This window comes from Amblyraja radiata, chromosome 15, assembly GCF_010909765.2.
Source record: "Amblyraja radiata isolate CabotCenter1 chromosome 15, sAmbRad1.1.pri, whole genome shotgun sequence".
NCBI classification, from domain to species: Eukaryota; Metazoa; Chordata; class Chondrichthyes; order Rajiformes; family Rajidae; genus Amblyraja; species Amblyraja radiata.
The window spans coordinates 17,811,467-17,831,494 of NC_045970.1; the positions used below are offsets into that span (position 1 = coordinate 17,811,467).

At 44.3% G+C, this 20,028-nt stretch overlaps 1 protein-coding gene across 1 annotated transcript; it reads right to left on the minus strand.

Annotated features, from left to right (window-relative positions):
- Positions 1–11,606: 11,606 nt before the first annotated feature.
- Positions 11,607–18,681, minus strand: gnrh1 (gonadotropin releasing hormone 1; the record flags this gene model as incomplete). The annotated part of the gene is made up of 3 exons (XM_033034749.1): positions 11,607–11,812; positions 12,445–12,534; positions 18,577–18,681. Coding segments are annotated over 3 exons (261 nt in total), but the record flags the coding sequence as incomplete, so codon positions are not given.
- Between the last annotated feature and the right edge of the window lie 1,347 nt (positions 18,682–20,028).

Consider the following 20,028-nt stretch of genomic DNA (forward strand, 5'->3'; position numbering starts at 1 on the left):
GCACACCGACTCTCAAGTTTTTCGATCTGCACCGTCCAATCGTAGTTACATGTGATGCCTCCCGTTTCGGACTCGGTGCTGTCTGCCTGCAGCTCCACGATGACGGCTCGCTACAGCCCATTTCTTATGCCTCGCGTACCATGACAGACACTGAGCAGCGCTATGCACAAATCGAGAAGGAGCTTCTTGCGGTTGTATTCGCCTGCTCCAAATTTAAAGACTTTCTTTTAGGTAGCAGATTCACCGTCGAGACCGATCATCAACCCTTGGTGACTATCCTCAATAAGCCCATTCACATCGCACCAGCCAGACTACAGCGCATGATGCTACAGCTCCAACGATTCGACTTTCTGATTGTGTACAAGAAGGGCACGGAGATGCATGTGGCCGACGCGCTATCCCGGGCCCCCCCGCTCCTCCTGTGACAGGCACCCCTACGAGCAGGAGGATCTGCAGGTACTCAATGTCAACTTTGTTCCCTCTAAGCAGCTGCAGTGCCTGGTTGAGCATACCGCCAACGACCCCGACCTGCAACAGCTCGCAGCTGTCATCCAGCGGGGGTGGCCCAGCAGACGCACCTCGCTGCCTGCGGGTGCCCACCCTTTCTTTCTTGTCCGCGACGAGCTGGTGCTCCAGGACGGAATCATCATCAAGGGTCACAAGGTGGTCGTCCCTGCCTCCCTACACGACTTGTACTATAACGCTGTCCACATGGGGCATCCCGGAGCCGATGCCACCGTCTCACATGCCCAAGAACAGTACTATTGGCCCGGCATGGCCAAATACATTAAAGCCCGAGTAGCCTCATGTCCTGACTGCAACACCCTGGCCCCACATCAGCAGCGCCAGCCCCTTCTACAGCAGCCTGCGCCTGCTATGCCCTGGACCTCGCTGGCTGCTGACATATTCGAATGGCGAGGCAAGCACTACCTGGTGTTGGTTGATTCATACTCCAATTGGTTCGAGGTGGACCTTCTCCCTGCTATCACTTCTGAGATGGTTATCAGCAAGCTGCGCAGACACTTTGCTACCTTCGTGTCCCCGGTCCGCTTACAGACCGACAACGGCCGTCAGTTCACCAGCGCGGAATTCCAGGCTTTCGCTGTCAAGTGGAACTTCCACCACTATACCAGCAGTCCTGAGTACCCGCAGAGCAACGGACTGGCCGAGCGAGCTGTCCGCAGTGCCAAGAATTTACTCGAGCAGTCTCGTCTCTCCAATTGTGATTTTTACCTGGGTCTACTCAACCTCCGCAACATCTCTCGAGACCCTACCATGCGATCCTCTGCCCAGCGCCTAATGTCCCGCGTGCTGCGCCCACCGATGCCGATCGCACAACAATCCCTGATACCCAAGGTCCTCGAGCCTGCCGCCGTTCAGCAACGGATCGATCACAAACATGAGGTACAGCGCCGCTCTCACGACAAGTCCTGCAGCCCGCTCTCACCACTGCTGCCTGGCCAGGTCGTCCGCATGCAGACAGCCACCGGATATTCCCGTCTCGCGACCGTTGTTGGTGTGGACGACTCCCCGAGATCTTACCTGGTGGACTTTGATGGAGCTGTCTACCATCGGAGCCGTCAGCACCTGTTGGCCGCTAACGAGCCGCAGCCTCCCCCTGCGGCTCCTTACGCTCCTCCGTTGCGCTTCCAGCGCAATTACCCTGCTGCTCCCTGCATGCCCCAGTCCATTCGCTTGCCGCGTTCTCCTCCTTCTGCGCTTCCTGGTTTCGGGCGGATGATTTCCTCCCCTGCTCGTTCTCCTTCTCCTCCTCCTGGATCCCCCGTGCCGGTTGGGTCCCCTCCCGCATTCCCGGTTGGGTCTCCTCCTGCTTTCTCCTTCCCGCCTGCTACCGCTCCGCCTCCTCTTCTATCTAGTGGGGAGGGTGATGGTGCTATACGCACACGCTCGGGTCGGGTTGTCAAGCCTCTAGTCCGCTAAGGTGATTTCACCTAAATTTGCATGTGTTGTATAATAGTAAGATTAAACGAGAACTTACCAGTTTGAAGTTTGATCTGTATTTTATGAGGAGTTACGATGAGGGATTACGTGAAGAACCCGCTCAGCGTGCATGCGCGGCATACTTCCAAGCAGCGGTGTGGAATCACAGATAGACACAGTTATTGAAGTAAACATAGTAAAGAAAAGGAGACATCAGTTTATCAGTTTGACGCATATTATGAGGGTGGGAGCGGAGGGCACGTAATCCCTCATCGTAACTCCTCATAAAATACAGATCAAACTTCAAACTGGTAAGTTCTCGTTTAATCTTACTATTTTACTTCGGAGTCACGTGAGTGACTACGTGAAGACTTCAAAGCTCTGTGATTTCAAACCGTGTAACAGTTTTATTTCACTCACTGCCGAAGTTCTTGAGGGAGGAAGTGTTATCGTAATCAACCAATGAATCTGTTTGTAGAAAAACACAATGGTATTTTATAACAATAACAACAAAGAAATTAAATTGCTCCCCTGGGCTTAAATTAAATATTTGCAGTCCGTAAATCTTTACTGCAAATAAAACAGGTTTTGCCAACGGCTTATTATAAAATTTCTGAACGGTCTTTCCCCCCACCATCCTGCTGTAGCCAGGATGTGGTCTATAGGCATGTCCATTCTTTTAGCCGTCGACGTGGATGCTGCCCTGGTGGAATAAAATTTGTACATGTTAGTGTTTATCCCAGCAGTTTTTAGCACCTGCTTGAGCCACTCGCAATGGTTTGGCTCGTCACCCGACCATAAGGTTTTTTATGACTGACCCACAAGGCTTTTCATCTCCTTCGAATATTTTGGTTGTGTCTATGTAGGATAGTAGGTGGGTCATGGCACATAACCGTGGTTCTGGTGTGTAAGCCCGGAATTCCACGACTGGATTAGGTGTTCCTGGTCTGCTCTGTTTGATCAGTCGCTGGATAACGACAGATCTGGTCTGGAGCTGTGATCATGTTGTCCAGTCGCAATAGGTGTAGTGACTGGACCCTCTGTGCAGATACAAGTGCCATCAACATGAGTGTTTTGAGCATAGATTGTTCCAGGTTAAGGGGTCTGGCTGGTGGCCATCCCCTGAGGTATGTCAGGACCACACTGACATCCCATGTATGGGTGTACCTTGGTCTAGGGGGTTAGAGTTGTAAATACCCTTCATTAGTTTGACCACCAGCGGGTGGGACCCCATGGCCTGTTGTCCTGGAGCTGGTTTTAAATAGACAGGCATGGCACTTCTAGTCGTGTTGATGGCTCTGTAGCTGAGTCCTTCATCGTGGTGAAGGTTCGCCAGGAATTCCAGTACGTTGGTAACTGTAGCGGTTGAGTAGGTGGTCCCTTTATCCAAGCAGTACTTCTCCCATTTCTTGATGCTGGACAAGTGCTGTTTTTTAGTGGATGTTCGAAGGGATGCTGACATGGTGTCGATGGTTTGTTCTGATAATCCCAGTCCCAGAAGTGGTTTGTGCAGAATCTGCAACCCAGGAGTTTGATTTTCATGGCACGGGTGGCTTGTGCCCGACACTGGGTGTTAATAACTCTGGGTCACTGGGGATACCATCGGAGTTTCAACAACCATGTCATGGAGTTTTGGGAACCATGGCTGTGTAGGCCAGTCGGGTACTATCAAAATACCTGAAGCAGAGTCCATTTGTATTGTGCGTAGTCCCCAACTGATGAGGCAGAAGGGAGGAAATGCATAGAAGAAGAATCCCCCAATCCAGCGCGAACGCATCTACCGCTGCTGCCTCAGGGTCTGGTTCCCAAGCGACATACATAGGTACCTGGTGATTTAGCCTTGATGCAAATAAATCGATATCTGGCGTGCCATATTGCATGATAACTTTTGCAAATTATTTGGGGTTTAACATCCATTGTCATTAAATTTACGTGACCTGGTGTCTGCCACTGTATTTAGCTTACCTGGCAGGTAAGTTACTGATAGCCAAATATGTCTTTCGACACACCATTGCCAAATTGTGTTGACCAACTTGTCGCATGATACCGATTTTATGCCGCCCATATGGTTAATGTAGGCTACCACCGTAGTATTATCTATTTGTAACCGTACATGCAAGTGATGCATATTTGTGCATATGCTTTTAAACCATAAAAGTCATCTGTAGATAATTAATGCCCAGTGTAAGTGGTAACGATAATTCTGGGTTAGTCCATCTACTACTTGTTAGTGATGATAATAGGTTGAAATTATGCCAAACATTTTTTGCCCACCACTGTAGTTATGATATTGCTTCAGTGGGTGACTTCATGACACGATCATAATGACCTGTATGTTGTTTTGGTGCCTGTACCTTTGCTCTTTGTAAGTTTTGACAGTGCAAAGGTCTGAATATGTAGCCGGAAATGCTGCTACCATATTCCCAATTACTCTGTTACTTGTCGAATAGTTGGGAGTACGTGGACCATTAAATTGTTGCATGATTGTGCCAATTCAACTGTTTTGTCTCTTGGCAAAGTTACAGTCACGTAGACTGGATTAATTGTGAAGCCCAAGTAGTCCATGATTGTGGATGGCTTCAACTTAGATTTATCTGGATGTAAGACAATCCCAGGGTTTCGAATAACTGTTTGGTAGCTGATACAGCTAACATAGTCAATTCCATGGTCTTGCCTATTTTCCCATTGGGTAACGCTTTAAATTGCCATAGCTGCCCCATCCAGGTAAATTTCAGGTATCTGCGATGATCCTTGTGAATGGTACTAAAATAGTAAACATCTTTAAGATGTTTGCCATGAAGTATCCTTTGGAAATTAGTTGTTTGGCAGTAACAACCGTTTCCATTTTGAAATGTATATACTTAACAACCATATTTAGTGAAGTTAAGTCAATGATGATGCGACATCCACCATCTTTTTGGGTTTAGTGACGAATATTTGATACGAATTCCAAGGGTTCATGTTTCCCATGATACCCTTTGTAATTAGTCTCACCAGTACAGCTTGTCCCTCTCGTTTCTTTAACGGAGAGGGAAAATACCCTCTGGGGTAAATGTTGAACTGGTGGCAATTTTTCTAGTATGAATTGTATTTTGTATCCACTAAAGCCATTGGGTATATACTGATCACTTGTGATAGACTCCCGTGCTTCTTAAACCAGGTGTAATCTCCCCCCTGTTAGTATTAAGCCCCTATTTTCTATATGTTGGTAGGAACCAGACCCACCTACCTCCATGGTTATGGGTATTCTTCTGTTTCCTGCCGGTCCAACGAGTCTTGCACGTTGTCTGACGTGGTGGTGGTGTTGGGGGGTGGCGCATTTTCCATGGGGCCTGCTCTGGGCCTTGGCCTGAAAGGCTTACGGGATTGGCATGCAGGCCCCGAGCTTTCACCAGTACCATGAGGTGGACCCTCCTGGTGGACGCGTTAGAGGTACTGCTGACTGGTTTACGTGTGGTGCTCATTCCAGACCCTGCCCCCTTGCGCCGATATTTTGGACACTTCGTCCAGTTTTGGTTGTGAGGTCGGCGTTCTTTGAGGGCAGGTTTTGTAACTTCCTGAGAAATTGCGGAGCACTGCGAACAGTAGGTCAGGTGTTTTGCCATACTACCGTGACCCTCTGGAAAGAGCATGCGAAAATGATAGCCGACGTCAGGGATATCAAATTCATTTTTTGATATTTTGGCTTTTTTAAAGCGATGCTCAATGTACCCTCCAATAATGGTGGCCACTTTGAGTAAATGCAATTTAGGGGAAGCGTGATGAAATCCAATGCCTCATGACTACCTGTCTTGGAGATTTTTGAAAAGAACAGGTAGTAAGCTGGCCATCAGTTGAGGATGAAAAGCCATCTCGCTAGTGGTGGAGCCACATAGCGGCCACACCCAGCAGCTCTTCCTGATCCTGTACCTCAAGCATACTCCCGATGTTGTTCAGCCAATGACCCCTCTTCATGACCAGCCCAGCCACTGGTCACCCCAAAGCTAACCACACTAAGGAGGAAGCGATGGGCAGTGCCTAGGCACTGTGGAGGGTATGCCTGAACCCTCCAGCGAGACTGCCCCTCACGTAGCGTGTCTCGCAGGAGCTCCTGCTCCAGGAGCCGCTCCAGCGGCTCAGGCGGCTGTCTCTCCCATGCGGGTGGAGAGACGTCCCCTCCGACAAGTCGGAAGCCACCGGCCGGATGCCTCTTCGGATGGCTAAACATCCAGCCCGCAGCTCAGGCACTAGCGGGACTGGGCTCGGCGCGGTGATGGGGATAGCAGAGCGCCCGGTAATTGTTCCTACCGCCTGTTACTGCCCCCCCTGCAATGGAACGCTCCTCCGTTGGAGTCGAGCGGGGGGCAGGTTCTTCTAGAGCTTTTGTGCCTTGTAGAAGCGAGAGCGCCCCTCAAGCAGCGCGTCTCGCAGGCACCTGCTCCGAGAGCCGCTCCAGCGGCTCAGGCGGCTCTCTCTCCCCCCGTGCGGGTGGAGAGACGTCCCGTCCCAAATCGGGAACACCTGCCGGATGCCTCTTCGGGTGGCTATGCATCCAGCCCGCTGCTCAGGTACTAGCGGGCTGGGCTCGGCACGGTGTCGGGGAATAGCGGAACACCGGGTAAACGCTCCTACCGCCTGTTGCTGCCCCCCTCCCCGACGGAAAAACGTTCCTCCTTGAACGGGGGACAGTTTTGTTCCAGAGCCCTTTTCTCTGCCTGTAAAACACAAGCAGAAAAAGGCTCCCCTGTAATAGAAACCCGACCTCAGGGTACTCACCTGACGGTCCGTTTCATTCTGTAGCGGGAGCGCCTAACTCCCGTTGCAGCCGCTGTTGCACTGCTGGCGTTAATGCCGCGCATGCGCGCTGAGCGGGTTCTTCACGTAGTCACTCACGTGACTCCGAAGTAAAATCACACTGCCACTGTTCTAACTTCATTTTTAGATTTCTAAGGGAAAGGTTGTAGATGGTTTATGCATGCAACCTATAATGTAGCTACCTCAATACCACTAACCACGCCTTAGTCATCCCAGTATAATTGTGATATCTTCCCCTTGCTCCTCCCCTGGTTCCAGTACGCCTGAATAGATGCAGTCAGTACTAGGACGTGCCTTACATGTGCCTTTATTAAATACTCAGTAAAGCTACAAGTGTGACAGACTTGACTTCTTTACACTCACCAACAGCTACAGAATGCATATGTTCAGCTGGTCAGATGAAGATGATAATATTTTAGAGTGGAGAATTAGAGGCCTAATTAAGTGAGAATCAGAACACCAATTAGCCTATCATTTATACTAACATATCTTTGCCAAAGATATCAAATTAATAGCCCTGTTCCACGGTACGAGTTCATTCCAAGAGGTCTCCCAAGTTTAAAAAAAATCAAACTCGTGGTAAGCACGGAGAATGAACGTAGTGGGTACGTCGAAACTCGGGGACATCGTAACGCTAACGGCAGGTACTCGGGACGACTCGCTAATGGCAGGTAAAAGCCCGGTCCCACGGTACGAGTTCATTCCAAGAGCTCTCCCGAGTTTGCCCTGATTCGAACGCGGAGATTTACGGTAATGGCCACTCGTCGGTACGCGGGGATCTCGTGGACATTTTTCAACATGTTGAAAGATCTTCACGAGTCTTCCCGTGCTCACCTGCCATTAGCGAGTCTTCCCGAGTACCTGCCGATAGCGCTAAGAGACGTCCCCGAGCTCCGACGTACCCGCTACATTCATTCTCCGTGCTTACCACGAGTTTGATTTTTTTTTAAACTCGGGAGAGCTCTTGGAGTGAACTCGTACCGTGGGACAGGGCTTTAAGCACGGGAAGACGCGTGAAGATTTTTCACCATGTTGAAAAATGTCCACGAGAGCCCCGAGTACCGACGAGTGGCCATTACCGTAAATCTCCGAGTTCGAATCAGAGCAAGCTCGGGAGAGTTGGAATGAACTCGTACCGTGGGACAGGGCTTTTATTCCATTCTCCAGTTTTTGTAATACTGATTTGTTTTTCTCTTCACATTTGTATTACATTTTCTTTTGAATTAATAATACACAGTAGGGGGCGCTGCACTGTCGGCAGCGTGTCCGTCTTTTTTCAACTTTTTAAATTTTTTTAGTATGTTTAAAAGTCTGTTTTTAATGTTTCTTTGTGTGTTATGTGTGGGGGGTGGTGTGGGGGGGTAAGGGGGAAACCGTTTCGGCCGCCTCTTCCATGGAGAGGCGACTTTTTCAGGTCGCCTCCCCCGTGGCCTAACAGCAAGGATCGGCGCGGACTTTCCCGGAGACGCGCCCGGAGCTTCAGCGGCGGGCGCAGCGTGGACTCAAGGCGCGGAGCGGGTGAGACCTCGCTGGAGGGGAGCGCTCCGTTACGCTGGCCCGCGGCAGCCGGCAGCCTGAAGCCACAGTCTGCAGAACTCCAGCTGGTGCGGCGTCTACAACCCGGGATCCCTCGTGGAGGACCCGGGGGGAAGAAGAAGCTTCCACCGCCGGCCCGCGGCCGTCTTCTACCGCGGGCGCGGTATGGACTTAACATCACCCCTGGAGGGGAGCTTCGACCGCCGGCCATGCAGACTGCGGTGCTTCCGGCTGCGGCACGGCAGGTACTTTAAAACTTTGACCGCCGGCCTGCGGCCTACACCAGCCTGAAGCCGCGGTCTCTGGTTGGGAAGAGCCGATCCTGGACTCACCTTGACTTTGACTTTGTCCCTTACCATCTGGACGCCCGCAGCAACGGCTGTGGAGGGTGGAGGTCCCGACCACGGGGGAAAATGGAGGAGGACTGACCAAGCTCTGTGCCTTCCACCACAGTGATGAATGCTGTGGTGGATGTTTGTGTAAAATTTTTATTGTGGTTGTGTTCTTTATTACTGTACCGCTGCTGGCAACCCAAATACCACCGACCTTGGTTGTGTGGCAATTAAATTATATCAAATTATATCAAATAACTTAAACTACCACCAACTTGTCAGACAGTACAATTCAAAGCACAAACTATATAAAAAATATTGATATATATTGCTTCTGGGACTTTGTCAATTATTTATCTTATCTGGTTCCTATTATTATCAATGGTAACAATTTTGACTTATTTATTCATTCACAACTATTCATGATTTTGAACACCCCCATCAAATCTTCTCTGAGCCATCTCTTCCCTGTGGAATTATAGAAAGTTATCATACAGAAAATACCCCACTTGAGCCATCAAGTCCATGCCTGTCAAACTGGAGCTATTCATGAATAATCTCGTTTTATAAATTCCATGGCCTTGGAAATTACAGTTTTTCTAGAAAACATTTAAGTATGATAAGGGTTTCTGGGAAACTATCCTTTCAGATAATGGTGAATGGTGTTTTTTATTCTTCAATCCTTTTTATACTTTGACCAATTTACTTTAGTCGATGTTTCCTAATTATTAACCTCTTAATAATCTAATTGACCGCCAAGTAGATTATTTCTGTTTACTATCAAGTTGGATTGAGCAAGCTGAGTTCCTCCAGCAGTTTGTCTTTTGCTCAAGATTCCAGCATATACAGTTTCTTCTGATATCAGGTTTTGCCCTTCTGGCACATCAAAGTTGATGAAGCAACTGCTCTGTATGAGAATTATTGAAGCATTGTTTTCTAACTTGCCTGCTGCCATTTACAAATGATTGTAGTTGTATTTTTAGTTGCAAGTTTTCTTCCAAAGAATTATATGTCTCTTTAGGTTTAAATTGGATATTTCAGAGACTTGGAAGTTGCAAAACGGCATCAGAATGTGGCAGCACTCTGCTGCTGTCCCAGAAAAGGATTTATTAGACTCATGTATGGTGTGAAGTTGATGGATAACATACAAAACATGCATTTCACTGTATCTCAGTACATGTGATAAAAAATAAATTATACTATTGAACTGCACCCAGTCCTCTCATAATCTGTATTTTAAAAAATCTCAATTTAGCAAGCAATCTGAGAAAATGTTGGAAATATTCAGCAGGCCAGGCTGCATCTGTGGGGAAAATAAGGTTACGTTTCAGGTTGAAGAACCATTGTCAGAACTGGGAAGGCAACAAAATAAGTTTGTTAAGTGACGATGGGGATAGGCTGTAGACAAAGTTATCTGCTCAATTAGTGAATGGGAGCAAAAAGTCTTACCCAGATTAGGGAAATCAAGAACCAGAGGACATACAGTCAGTTAAAGGTGAGGGGGACAAGATTTAATAAGAGCCTGAGGTTGGTAGGTATATGGAACAAGTTACTATTGGAGGTAGTTGAGGCAGGTACTATCACAATATTTAAAAAACATTTGGACAGGTACATGGATAGGATAGGTTTAGAAGAATGTGCACCAAATGCAGGTAGGTGGGGCTAGTGTAGATGGGGCATGTTGGTTGGCATTGGCAAGTTAGCCGAAGGGCCTGTTTCCACGCTATAACTAAGTTAGAGAATAAGAGCGTAGAAAAAAGAATGTAGGAGTTTAAAAACGAAGAGTGGGAAATCCCCCACTCCTAGAAGAAACATAAAGGAAAAAGAAAGTGTGACTGTGATATGGGCTTGGTTTGTTTATTATTTGTTGTTTCTCCCTTTTTTTATCTGCCATATTCTCACACTCAGCCTGTCTAGAACACCTTTAAGCCGCTACATTCTCCTTAAAGGCCTAGTTTGATGTTATAGGTGTTATTAGAAATGTGATATTTGGACCCCTCAGCTATTGATTTTGATTGTAAATGTCTGGAACCAAAGCGCTGATCCCTGTGTTATTGCTCTGGCTGCATCCTGAGCTGTTTGCTTTTTGCCGCCATGTTACCATCTTTGCTGTTGAATACCCAATACTCAATTAAATTCAAATTCCACCACTGCTTCTGTTTAATTTCAATTCAGCGAATAGTTTGAGGAAAAAGTACACCACACCTGGTCTTAGTAACAATGATCATAAAAACTACTGGTTTGTCATGGAAACCCTTATGGTTCATTAATATGCTGCAGAAGAGCCTCCATACTTATCCTGGCAGGTCTATCTGTGATTCCAGACTCTTCATAGTCATTGTACACTGAAGTAGCCTGGCAAGCCATCATATTTGTAGCATTATTATTGGTCCTATTTTGCTGATTTTGATAATGTTTCCATACCTTTGGCCTATTGCTAATTCTGAAAACTTAAAAAACATCTTAATTTGATTAGTGCCATCTAAATTTCTCTTGTTAGATGTATCTCTTTTTATTTTTGTTGCTTCCTATATAGACATGATTATAGAATAAAACTTTGACCATTAATGAATTAAGGCTCTACGTATTTAGAATTCTCTACGTCAGAGAGTTGCAGTTATCCATATTCAGGGCTGCGTTTGATTTTTTTACTTGATTATGTTGACTGCTTTTCCGATAAGTGTAGATGGAGAATGGGCAGATTAAAGTTACAGATGGAAGCATGGGTAATCATCAATCAGAATTTTATGAAATAACTATGAATGGTACTTTTAAGAGGTGATTTTAATTTGGTTTTGAATGCAGCGTTTTTATTTCCTGATTTATATTTAAAAAATGATCATACATCACTCTAAGTTTTTTTAAGTGCTAAACTTCACTTGACTTCCCTGCTGTTAATACACTTGATCCCTATGAATTGTTTGTGGTAAACAATCCCAAAATATAAATATTAAATATGAAAGTAGGAAACAGTGATTTTTCAAGCAGGCTGTTTCACACATTTATTAATTAATGATCCAAACATAGCTACTTCCATGTAGTCGTCTCTAGGTAACAACACATCTATATTAAATGTTAACATTAAAATCTTCCAATCAAGGAACATTTTTGAAAATAAATATGTAATAATCTGAAATATGTAGTCACTCGATATTTTTCTGAAAGTTTGATTGGAGCTTTTGTTGAAGATTGTTCTCATTGATTTCTGGCTGTCAACAGAAGTAAACAAAAAGTTATTAGCCTTCAAATTATCTAATGCTTTTATGAAAATGATTAAAATGGGAATCACCTCAAATGAACAATATTTCTAGTGTAGGAAGGAACTGCAGATGCTAGTTTAAACCGAAGATAGACACAAAAAGCTGGAGTAACTCAGCGGGTCAGATAGCATCTCTGGAGCAAAGGAATAGGTGACGTTTCTGGTCGAGACCTTTCTTCAGACTGGACAACATTTCTTGTTTGTTTCCAGGTTATTCTGCATGTTTGATATTGTTAAGAAATACAATCATATAAGACCAAGAGATCCTCCGGAGTCCAGTGCCAAGTGGTGTTTACATGTTCTCCATGTGACCACATAGTTTTCCTCACACATTCCACAGACATGTTGGCTGGTAGGTTAATTGGGCACTGTAAATTGCACCTAGTATGTAGGTGAGTGTTACAGTCTGGGAAGGAGGTTGAGTTGACGAGTGGGGAGATTGAAGTGAGATAAGTGCTTGACGATTGGCACATATCCAGTGGGCTGAAGGGCTTGTGTCCGTGGTGTATCACTCTATAACTCTATGTTTTTTTCTATGTTACCATGCAAATAGAAATGCATGTTATAATCAGCGATACTTACCATAACAGCCAGAGGACTGTTCCTGTTCCCATACAAATATTGAAATCTTGGTATCTCAATTTCATCTACAACACCTTCGTCATTGATCATCTGAAATAGAAAATAAATCTGACTGAATTGCATAAATAACATTTTCAGGTATTAACTCAAGTAAATTCCTTAAGATGTTAACTGCAAATTCTGGCAGTTACCAGAGTTTGATCAAGGTCCATGAAACTGCAGCACTCCAAATTCTTGCAGAATTACCAAGTCTTTGGAGAGGAATAAAATTACCAAGATATAAAGGTCGATATAAAGGCATGGAGCACTGGAAAGACATAGAGAACATGGTGCCAGGACAATATATTCTCCCTCAATGTCATCTTGACAATGGAGCTAATTACTGACTTCAAAAAGCATAGTGTATATGCCCCAATCAGCATCAATGGTGCTGAAGTGGATATGGTTGAGAGCTTCGTTCCTTGGCATTAATATTATCAATGATCTGTCATGAATCAACCACATTGAATCGATTAACATCTCTTTTTCCATTGGACATTGAGGAAATTCAACAGGTTTCCATTGACAATTGCAAACTTATCAATTTCTACAGATGCACCCTAGAAAGCATACTGAGGGGTTGTATCACGGCTTGATTTGGGACAGATGAGAGAATTGTAATTTAGTCCATCACACAGACCAGACTCCCCACCACTGACACCACCATGGAAAAGCAGTCAACACAATCAAAGACTTGTGACACCACAGTCATTTCTTCTTCGCCTGGCTCCTGACAGGCAGAAGGTACAGAAGCTTGAAAAAGTGCGGTGCCAGACTCAGGAACAGCATTGTTCCCTCTGTCATCAAGCTTTTGAACGGTCCTTCCATAAGCTAGGGAATCACCTCCACTCCATTGCAGACATTGGACTTTGTCAATGGATCTGATGCACTGCAATGCTGAGAACTATATTCTGCACTCTGCATCTTCCCCTTTGCACTACCTATTGTACTTGAGTTTGACTTAATTCTATTTATGTATAGTATTATCTATACATTTATTATAGTATGATCAGATTGGATAGCATGCAAAACAAAGCTTTACATTGTACCTCAGTACAGTTGACAATAATAAACCTATGCCTAAATTTACCGAATATTACTATGATGCACTATTAGCAAAGGAATAATGACCAGGTTCCCAGCTTTAAAAGTGCTCCAAAATTTACTAAGGGAATATCCCTATCACATATCAAAATGTATGTAACAATATTTAAGAAAAATAAAGTACAGGTACACAACCTTTTATCCGACAGCCTTGGGACCAGACACTTCTCGGATTTCGGAATTTTTCGGATTTCGGAATGGAAGAATTTTAGCGTAGATTAGGTAGGTAGCGCGGGCGGCTTGAAAAGTCTGGAGCGGCTGCCTCCTCCCCGGAGACCGGGGAATCATTGTAAATCATTGCTTAAATGTTAGTCAGTTAGTTTGGAGGGATTTTATGTGGTGGGGGGGGTGAAGGGGGAAACTTTAATTCTTAGTCCCCTACCTGGTCGGAGAGGCGGGGAGCGGGCAATGCCTTACCGGGTCGCCGTGCAGTAAGCTCCAGAGCGCTGTGGCCGCCGACTCCCAACATCGCGGAGCTGGGGCTGCGGGCGTCCGGCCGTGGGCGGTGCCGGTTGGAGCTCCGACCCCGGCGAACTCTACCCCTGGCTGCGCGGCGCTCCAAATCCAGCGCCGCTCGCGGCTGGACGCCCGCAGCACCAGCTCCGCGATGTTGGGAGTCGGCGGCGGCCACAGCGCTGGGATACCAGCGGGGAGCGGGCAATGCCTTACCGGGTCGCCGTGCGGTAAGCTCCAGAGCGCTGTGGCCGCCGACTCCCAACATCGCGGAGCTGGGGCTGCGGGCGTCCGGCCACGGGCGGCGCTGGATTTGGAGCGCCGCGCAGCCAGGGGTAAAGTTCGCCGGGGTCGGAGCTACAATCGGCGCCGCACGGCATTTCCCGCTCCCCGCCTCTCCGACCAGGTAGGGGACTAAGAATTAAAGTTTCCCCCTTCACCCCTTCACCCCCCCCCCGCCCCCCCACTTCACATAAAAGCCCTCCAAACTAACTGACTAACATTTAAGCAATGATTTACAGATGTTTAAGTGTCTCCCCGGTCTCCGGGGAGGAGGCAGCTGCTACAGTAGTACAGACCTGGGTTGACCGTGGGTCGTTTCGGGTCAAGTTTGGCACCAAACACGAGCTTTGGTGTGCAGACGACATCCTGGAAAAAATGTCCGGTTTTCTGAGCTTTTCGGTTTCCTGAATTTCGGATAAAAGGTTGTGCACCTGTAATTGAGTTATACAACGTGGAACTGGCAATTCGGCCAAACTTGCCTACGCCGATCAGAGTGCTTCCTGAGCTAGTCCCATTTACCTACATTGGACGTATATCCCTATAAGCTTTACCTATCTATGAATATGGAGAGAAGGAATGAGTGACGTTTCGGGTCGAGACCCTTCTTCAGACTCACCCATTCCTTTCCAGAGATGCTACCTGTCCCGCTGTTACTCCTGCATTTTGTGTCTACCTTCGTTTTAAACCAGCATCTGCAGTTCCTTACTACACCAAATGTGTAAATGTTGTAATTGTACACACCTCTGCCATTTCCTCTGACAACCCATATCATATACCCATCTGTGTGTAAAACCTGCCTCTCTTGCCCCCTTTAAATCTTTCCCCTCTCATCTCAAATCTATGCTCTGCAGTTTTGGACTCTCCTACCCTCCAGATAACTGTGTGTCTAACCATCTTAACTATGCTCATTATTTTTTCAACCTCTATAATTTTACCCCTCAGCTTCCTATTTTCCAGGGAAAAACAGTCCTGGAAGAATGCTTGTGAGTCTTTTCTGCACCCTCCAGCTTAATCACATTCTTCCTAACATCCTGATATCCAGTCAGACACGTTTAGTTTTCTCTTTGGACTGTACGGACTGAGAAGTGTAATTGCTATTTCACAGAACTGTGTAACCAGGTTATCAGTCTCATTGTTCTTTGTGGTTTTGTCCTGTGAACAACATGGCTACCATGTTGATCCGAATAGCGGTTACTAAGTCAAATCATTTAGTAATGTGCCAAATTATTAATTATATATCAATAAATGAGGGTGCCCCTGCAGCATGACAAAATGTTCTATAAATGCATATCTTTTTTATTTTTAACATTTAATTGTAATGGGCACAGAAATTTAAATGTAACTGCTTTTGGAGCAGTCATCCACATACACATCCTTGCATGTGCTTCTGATCCTTAACAATTATTAGAAGGATTCATGTTCCTGTTTCCCTTCTCCAACCCCGTATTTAATTTAAGGTTTTGCATATATCACGCATCACAGGAAACACACCTGCAATATTCATGACATTATTCATGCCTGTTAATTAATTGAAATAATCAGTGTAATTAAACATGGCGATTGAATCAGATATCTAATGATTATTACCCAATTAAGAAAAACTATTAGACAAGCAAAAAAGAAGCACTAATTTAATCAAAGAGCAGCAATCTGCACAATACTAGCTATCTTATTTGCTCAAATGCCTTCAGTCTGCTCTAATCTGGCATTTCCTTAGATAGACACAAAAACGTGGAGTAACTTAAGCGAAATCAAGGGATATGGGGAAAAAAATAGAAAAGGGGTACTGATTTTAGATGAGCAGCCATGATCATATTGAATGGTAGTGCTGGTTCGAAGGGCCGAATGGCCTATTCCTGCACCTATTTCTATGTTTCTATGCTTGAGTATATGGCAATAAAACTCGACCACTTGATTTTGAAGCATTCGTGCATGGTGGAGGTATAATGTAGTCATAGGGTGATACAGTGTGAAAACGTCCCCTTTGGTCCAACTTGCCCACACCCGCCAACATGTGCCAGCTACACTACCTGCTTTTGGTCAACATCCCTCCAAACCTGTCCTATCCATGTATCAGTCTAACTGTTTCTTAAATGTTGGGATAGTCCCTGCCTCAACTACCTCATCTGGCAGCTTGCTCCATGCACCCACTACTCTTTGTGTGGGAAAAAGTAATGCCTCAGATTCCTATGAAATATTTTCCCCTTCACCTTAAATGTGTCCTCTGGTCCTCAATTCACCAACTCTGGGCAAGAGACTCAGTGCATTTAAATGTATATTTCTAATGCATTTTAGATTTCTCAAAAGTCTTACTTTTAAAAAAGATTGTTTCCACAAACATTTACCCCCTTTATTAATGTCATGGTTTGATGATTCTAAATTCGAATCAAATTGAAATATACGTCAAAAGGAGAACGCACACTTTCAAAATACTCTGATTATTTTTCCCGAGCAAAACATAATTTGTATGACTTCGCAAAATCAGGAAATGTTAAGATCATATCTTTTCCCTTTTTCCAACTACAAACAAAAAAAAAACACTTGAAATTATAACACATTTATAAGTTTTTTTTGTCAAATTTTCTGACACAAAATGCTGGAATAACTCAGTGGGTCAGGCAGCATTTCTGGAGAGAAGGAATGGGTGTCATTATGGGTCAAGAACCTTCTTCGTACAGTTCTGCCTGAACATGACACACTTAAATGAGGAGGCTGCCAGAAGCTACCAGGCCACCTCCATCGGAGTTAACAGGCATGGGCCAATCTTGTACTGTGATCTCCAAATCCGTTTTCAAGAACTATATCCAGAATATAGCAAAAACGCGGATAAATCAGGGCTCAACATGGGACTGAATAATAGTTTAACTAAGAATCACAGAGAATCATGAACATTATGTCAGATCAGATAATGTTAAATGGCATCAAATTTACACTGCACTCTTTCTAATCTACATTGATAGCATACAAAAGGAATATTTAAGATTTTAAAAAGATAAATGATTTTCCCCACTCAAAGATCTAATCTGTTACAATGAAATAATAAAATCCTACAAATCCTACACAGGATAATCTGTTTGTCTATTTATCAAATTTAAATACCTCAGGTACAAGTAACCTAGTTCTTTCTCCCTCAAAATGTTTCTCTACTTATACCCTTCAATGTTATTTTTGTCTTTAGTGGATTAATGGCATTTGTTTAAAATGCAAGTTAATTATTTATTCTTCAGCTTCCTTCCCCATAGTTTTGTTTCCTTTTCCCATTTATTTGCATGTTTCAAAAATATTTTTCCTTCCCCTTTATTTTCTACAATGGATGTTATTTGCTGTTGAGGTTATCAATGGTGTGACATTACCCCCGGAGATTTGTTTTTGTTCTTTCGAATCTCTGTTAGTTTAGTTTAGTTTAGTTTAGATTAGTTTAGAGATACAGCGTGGAAACAGGCCCTTGGGCCCACCGGGTCGGTGCCGACCAGCGATCCATGCACATCAACACTATTCTACACACACTAGGGAGAATTTTACATTTAGATAGAGATAGAGGTAACAAGTATTTCACTAAAATTGTATGAACGCTCAGCATGTCTCTACCAGGGATTATACCTGATTATTTCAGATAAAGTTTCTGCCATTCCTTTGGAATTTAATTGTTATAGCAAAAGGTGGGTTGTACTTTTGCAGAAATAGTGAGTGTATTCTTGGTGCAGATTGGGCAGGATTAGTTAAGGCTGTAGTATCTAACTGCTTTTAGTCTAAAGTGCTTATGAGGATATGAGACAAGGACTGGTACATGCTTGTCCGCGTTTCCCTCCTCTTGTCTATTAGTCAGAAAATATGCACATTCTGAGAAAGATTAACAATCACTGATCACCAATGGACACACTGATATGTCCTGTATTCATGCCTACTATATTCTGTTGTGCTTAAGCAAAACAAGAATTTCATTGTCCTATCTGGGACACATGACAATAAACTCTTGACTTGGCTTGATCACTACTGAAGGCTCATTGAACTGAATCATTCACTTTTCTTCTCTCTCCACAGATGCTGTCTGACTTGCTGAGTATTTTCAACACTTTCTGTCTGGAATTCACCCCCTAAGGTTGCACATAACGAGAACTTCAGTTAGACAGTAGCAACTTAAGATTTGGGAACTGTGATACAACATTTTAGTGTCTTTGGCAGAAGAAAGGTCAGGTGTGTTTTTGTGTTTGTCAATAATATAACCAATATAATTAAATAAAGACTGGGCCTTACCTCAACATAAGCATCCATACTTACTGCATTCCTTTTACCTCCAGGCAGCCAACCATGTGACCAGTGCTGAGATTTACAACCATGAGCAGCAAAAACTACGACAATCAGAAAATGCATGAACATTATTTTGAAAACTTCCATTCCAAATCAGAAGAAAAGGCTTCAGAAAGTAGTAGTATTTCTATAACTTCTAAAAAAGAGTGAAAGAGAAAACAAATTAGCTCTGAAGAAATTATACATATCAAATTGTTTGCTATTGAGTGCTAATAGAGTAAAACATGCAAGCTACGACTAATAGATTACTTAGCAAGAGGCTTCACAGAGTTCTTATTATTTTCGTCTGAACATAAAATTACGTTTGTTTGACTCATATATATATAGCAGGCCTTCATTGCATCATGAGTGGCCAACAATGCAATGCGGTTATTTTTTAAACAAAGCCTACAATCAGTTAGTAATCCATTAAGTACATTAAGATGTAAAAGCATCTACTTTTAAAAGAATAGTCCCTTGATATAGAAAAGTGCACTTTAAAACATTTTAATGAATTTGAAGCTTATAAATTCAATTATTACATGGCTAGGGTAATGATTAGATTTTTCATCCTGCACATCAGTCAATGGTATTATTCTCAAGATAATATTAGTTCCTATTATAAAGTTAATATTAGTTCCTATTATAAAACACAGATGTCTAAAAAACTCAGACCTCAGGCATCTTAAAGGGCTTTCTCACTGTGCGACCTGAAGCAAGACTTAACAAGATTTAACATCGTGGGAACCTTCTGCGATAACAGTACGGCATTCGTGGACCACCGAGGACCTCCGTGGCGCTAACGGCAGGTAGTCGTGTGACTTGGTAAGGTCGGGAGAAAATTCAAACATTTTTGAATTTCTCCAAGAGTGCCTAGAGCACTTTTTGGTGAGCGTTGCAACATTGTATGAACGCAGTGGCCCGTGCGATATCCGTAATAACTCTTGCGGGTACCGTGGGAACTCCTGCGAACGGTGAGTAACTGAGCAGTTTGATTGTCAGTGCTTGTTTTACCTCATTGTTAAATAAATATATTTTTTACTATCAGATTGATGTCTACAATTCTTCATTAACACATCACTACAAGATGAATGTCTCTAATGTTATAATCCCTCTCATGCTGAAACACAAAATAGTTGAGGGGAGGTGAAATAATCACATTTTCATTCTTTTTCATTTTTGAGTGTTCAGGTACCTCACTTGCTGAGCTATTTTACTCCAGCAGTTTGTGTCTCTTTTTGTCTAAAGCAGTTTCTAAGACTGGAGGAACTCCGCGGGCCAGGCAGCAACTACGGAGGGAAATGGACATGCGACCCTTTCTTCAGGCTGCCTTATCTCTCCCCCCCCCCCCCTCCCCCCAACTCCCACCCCCACACACAAATGCTGGAGAAACTCAACGGGTGCAGCAGCATCTATGGA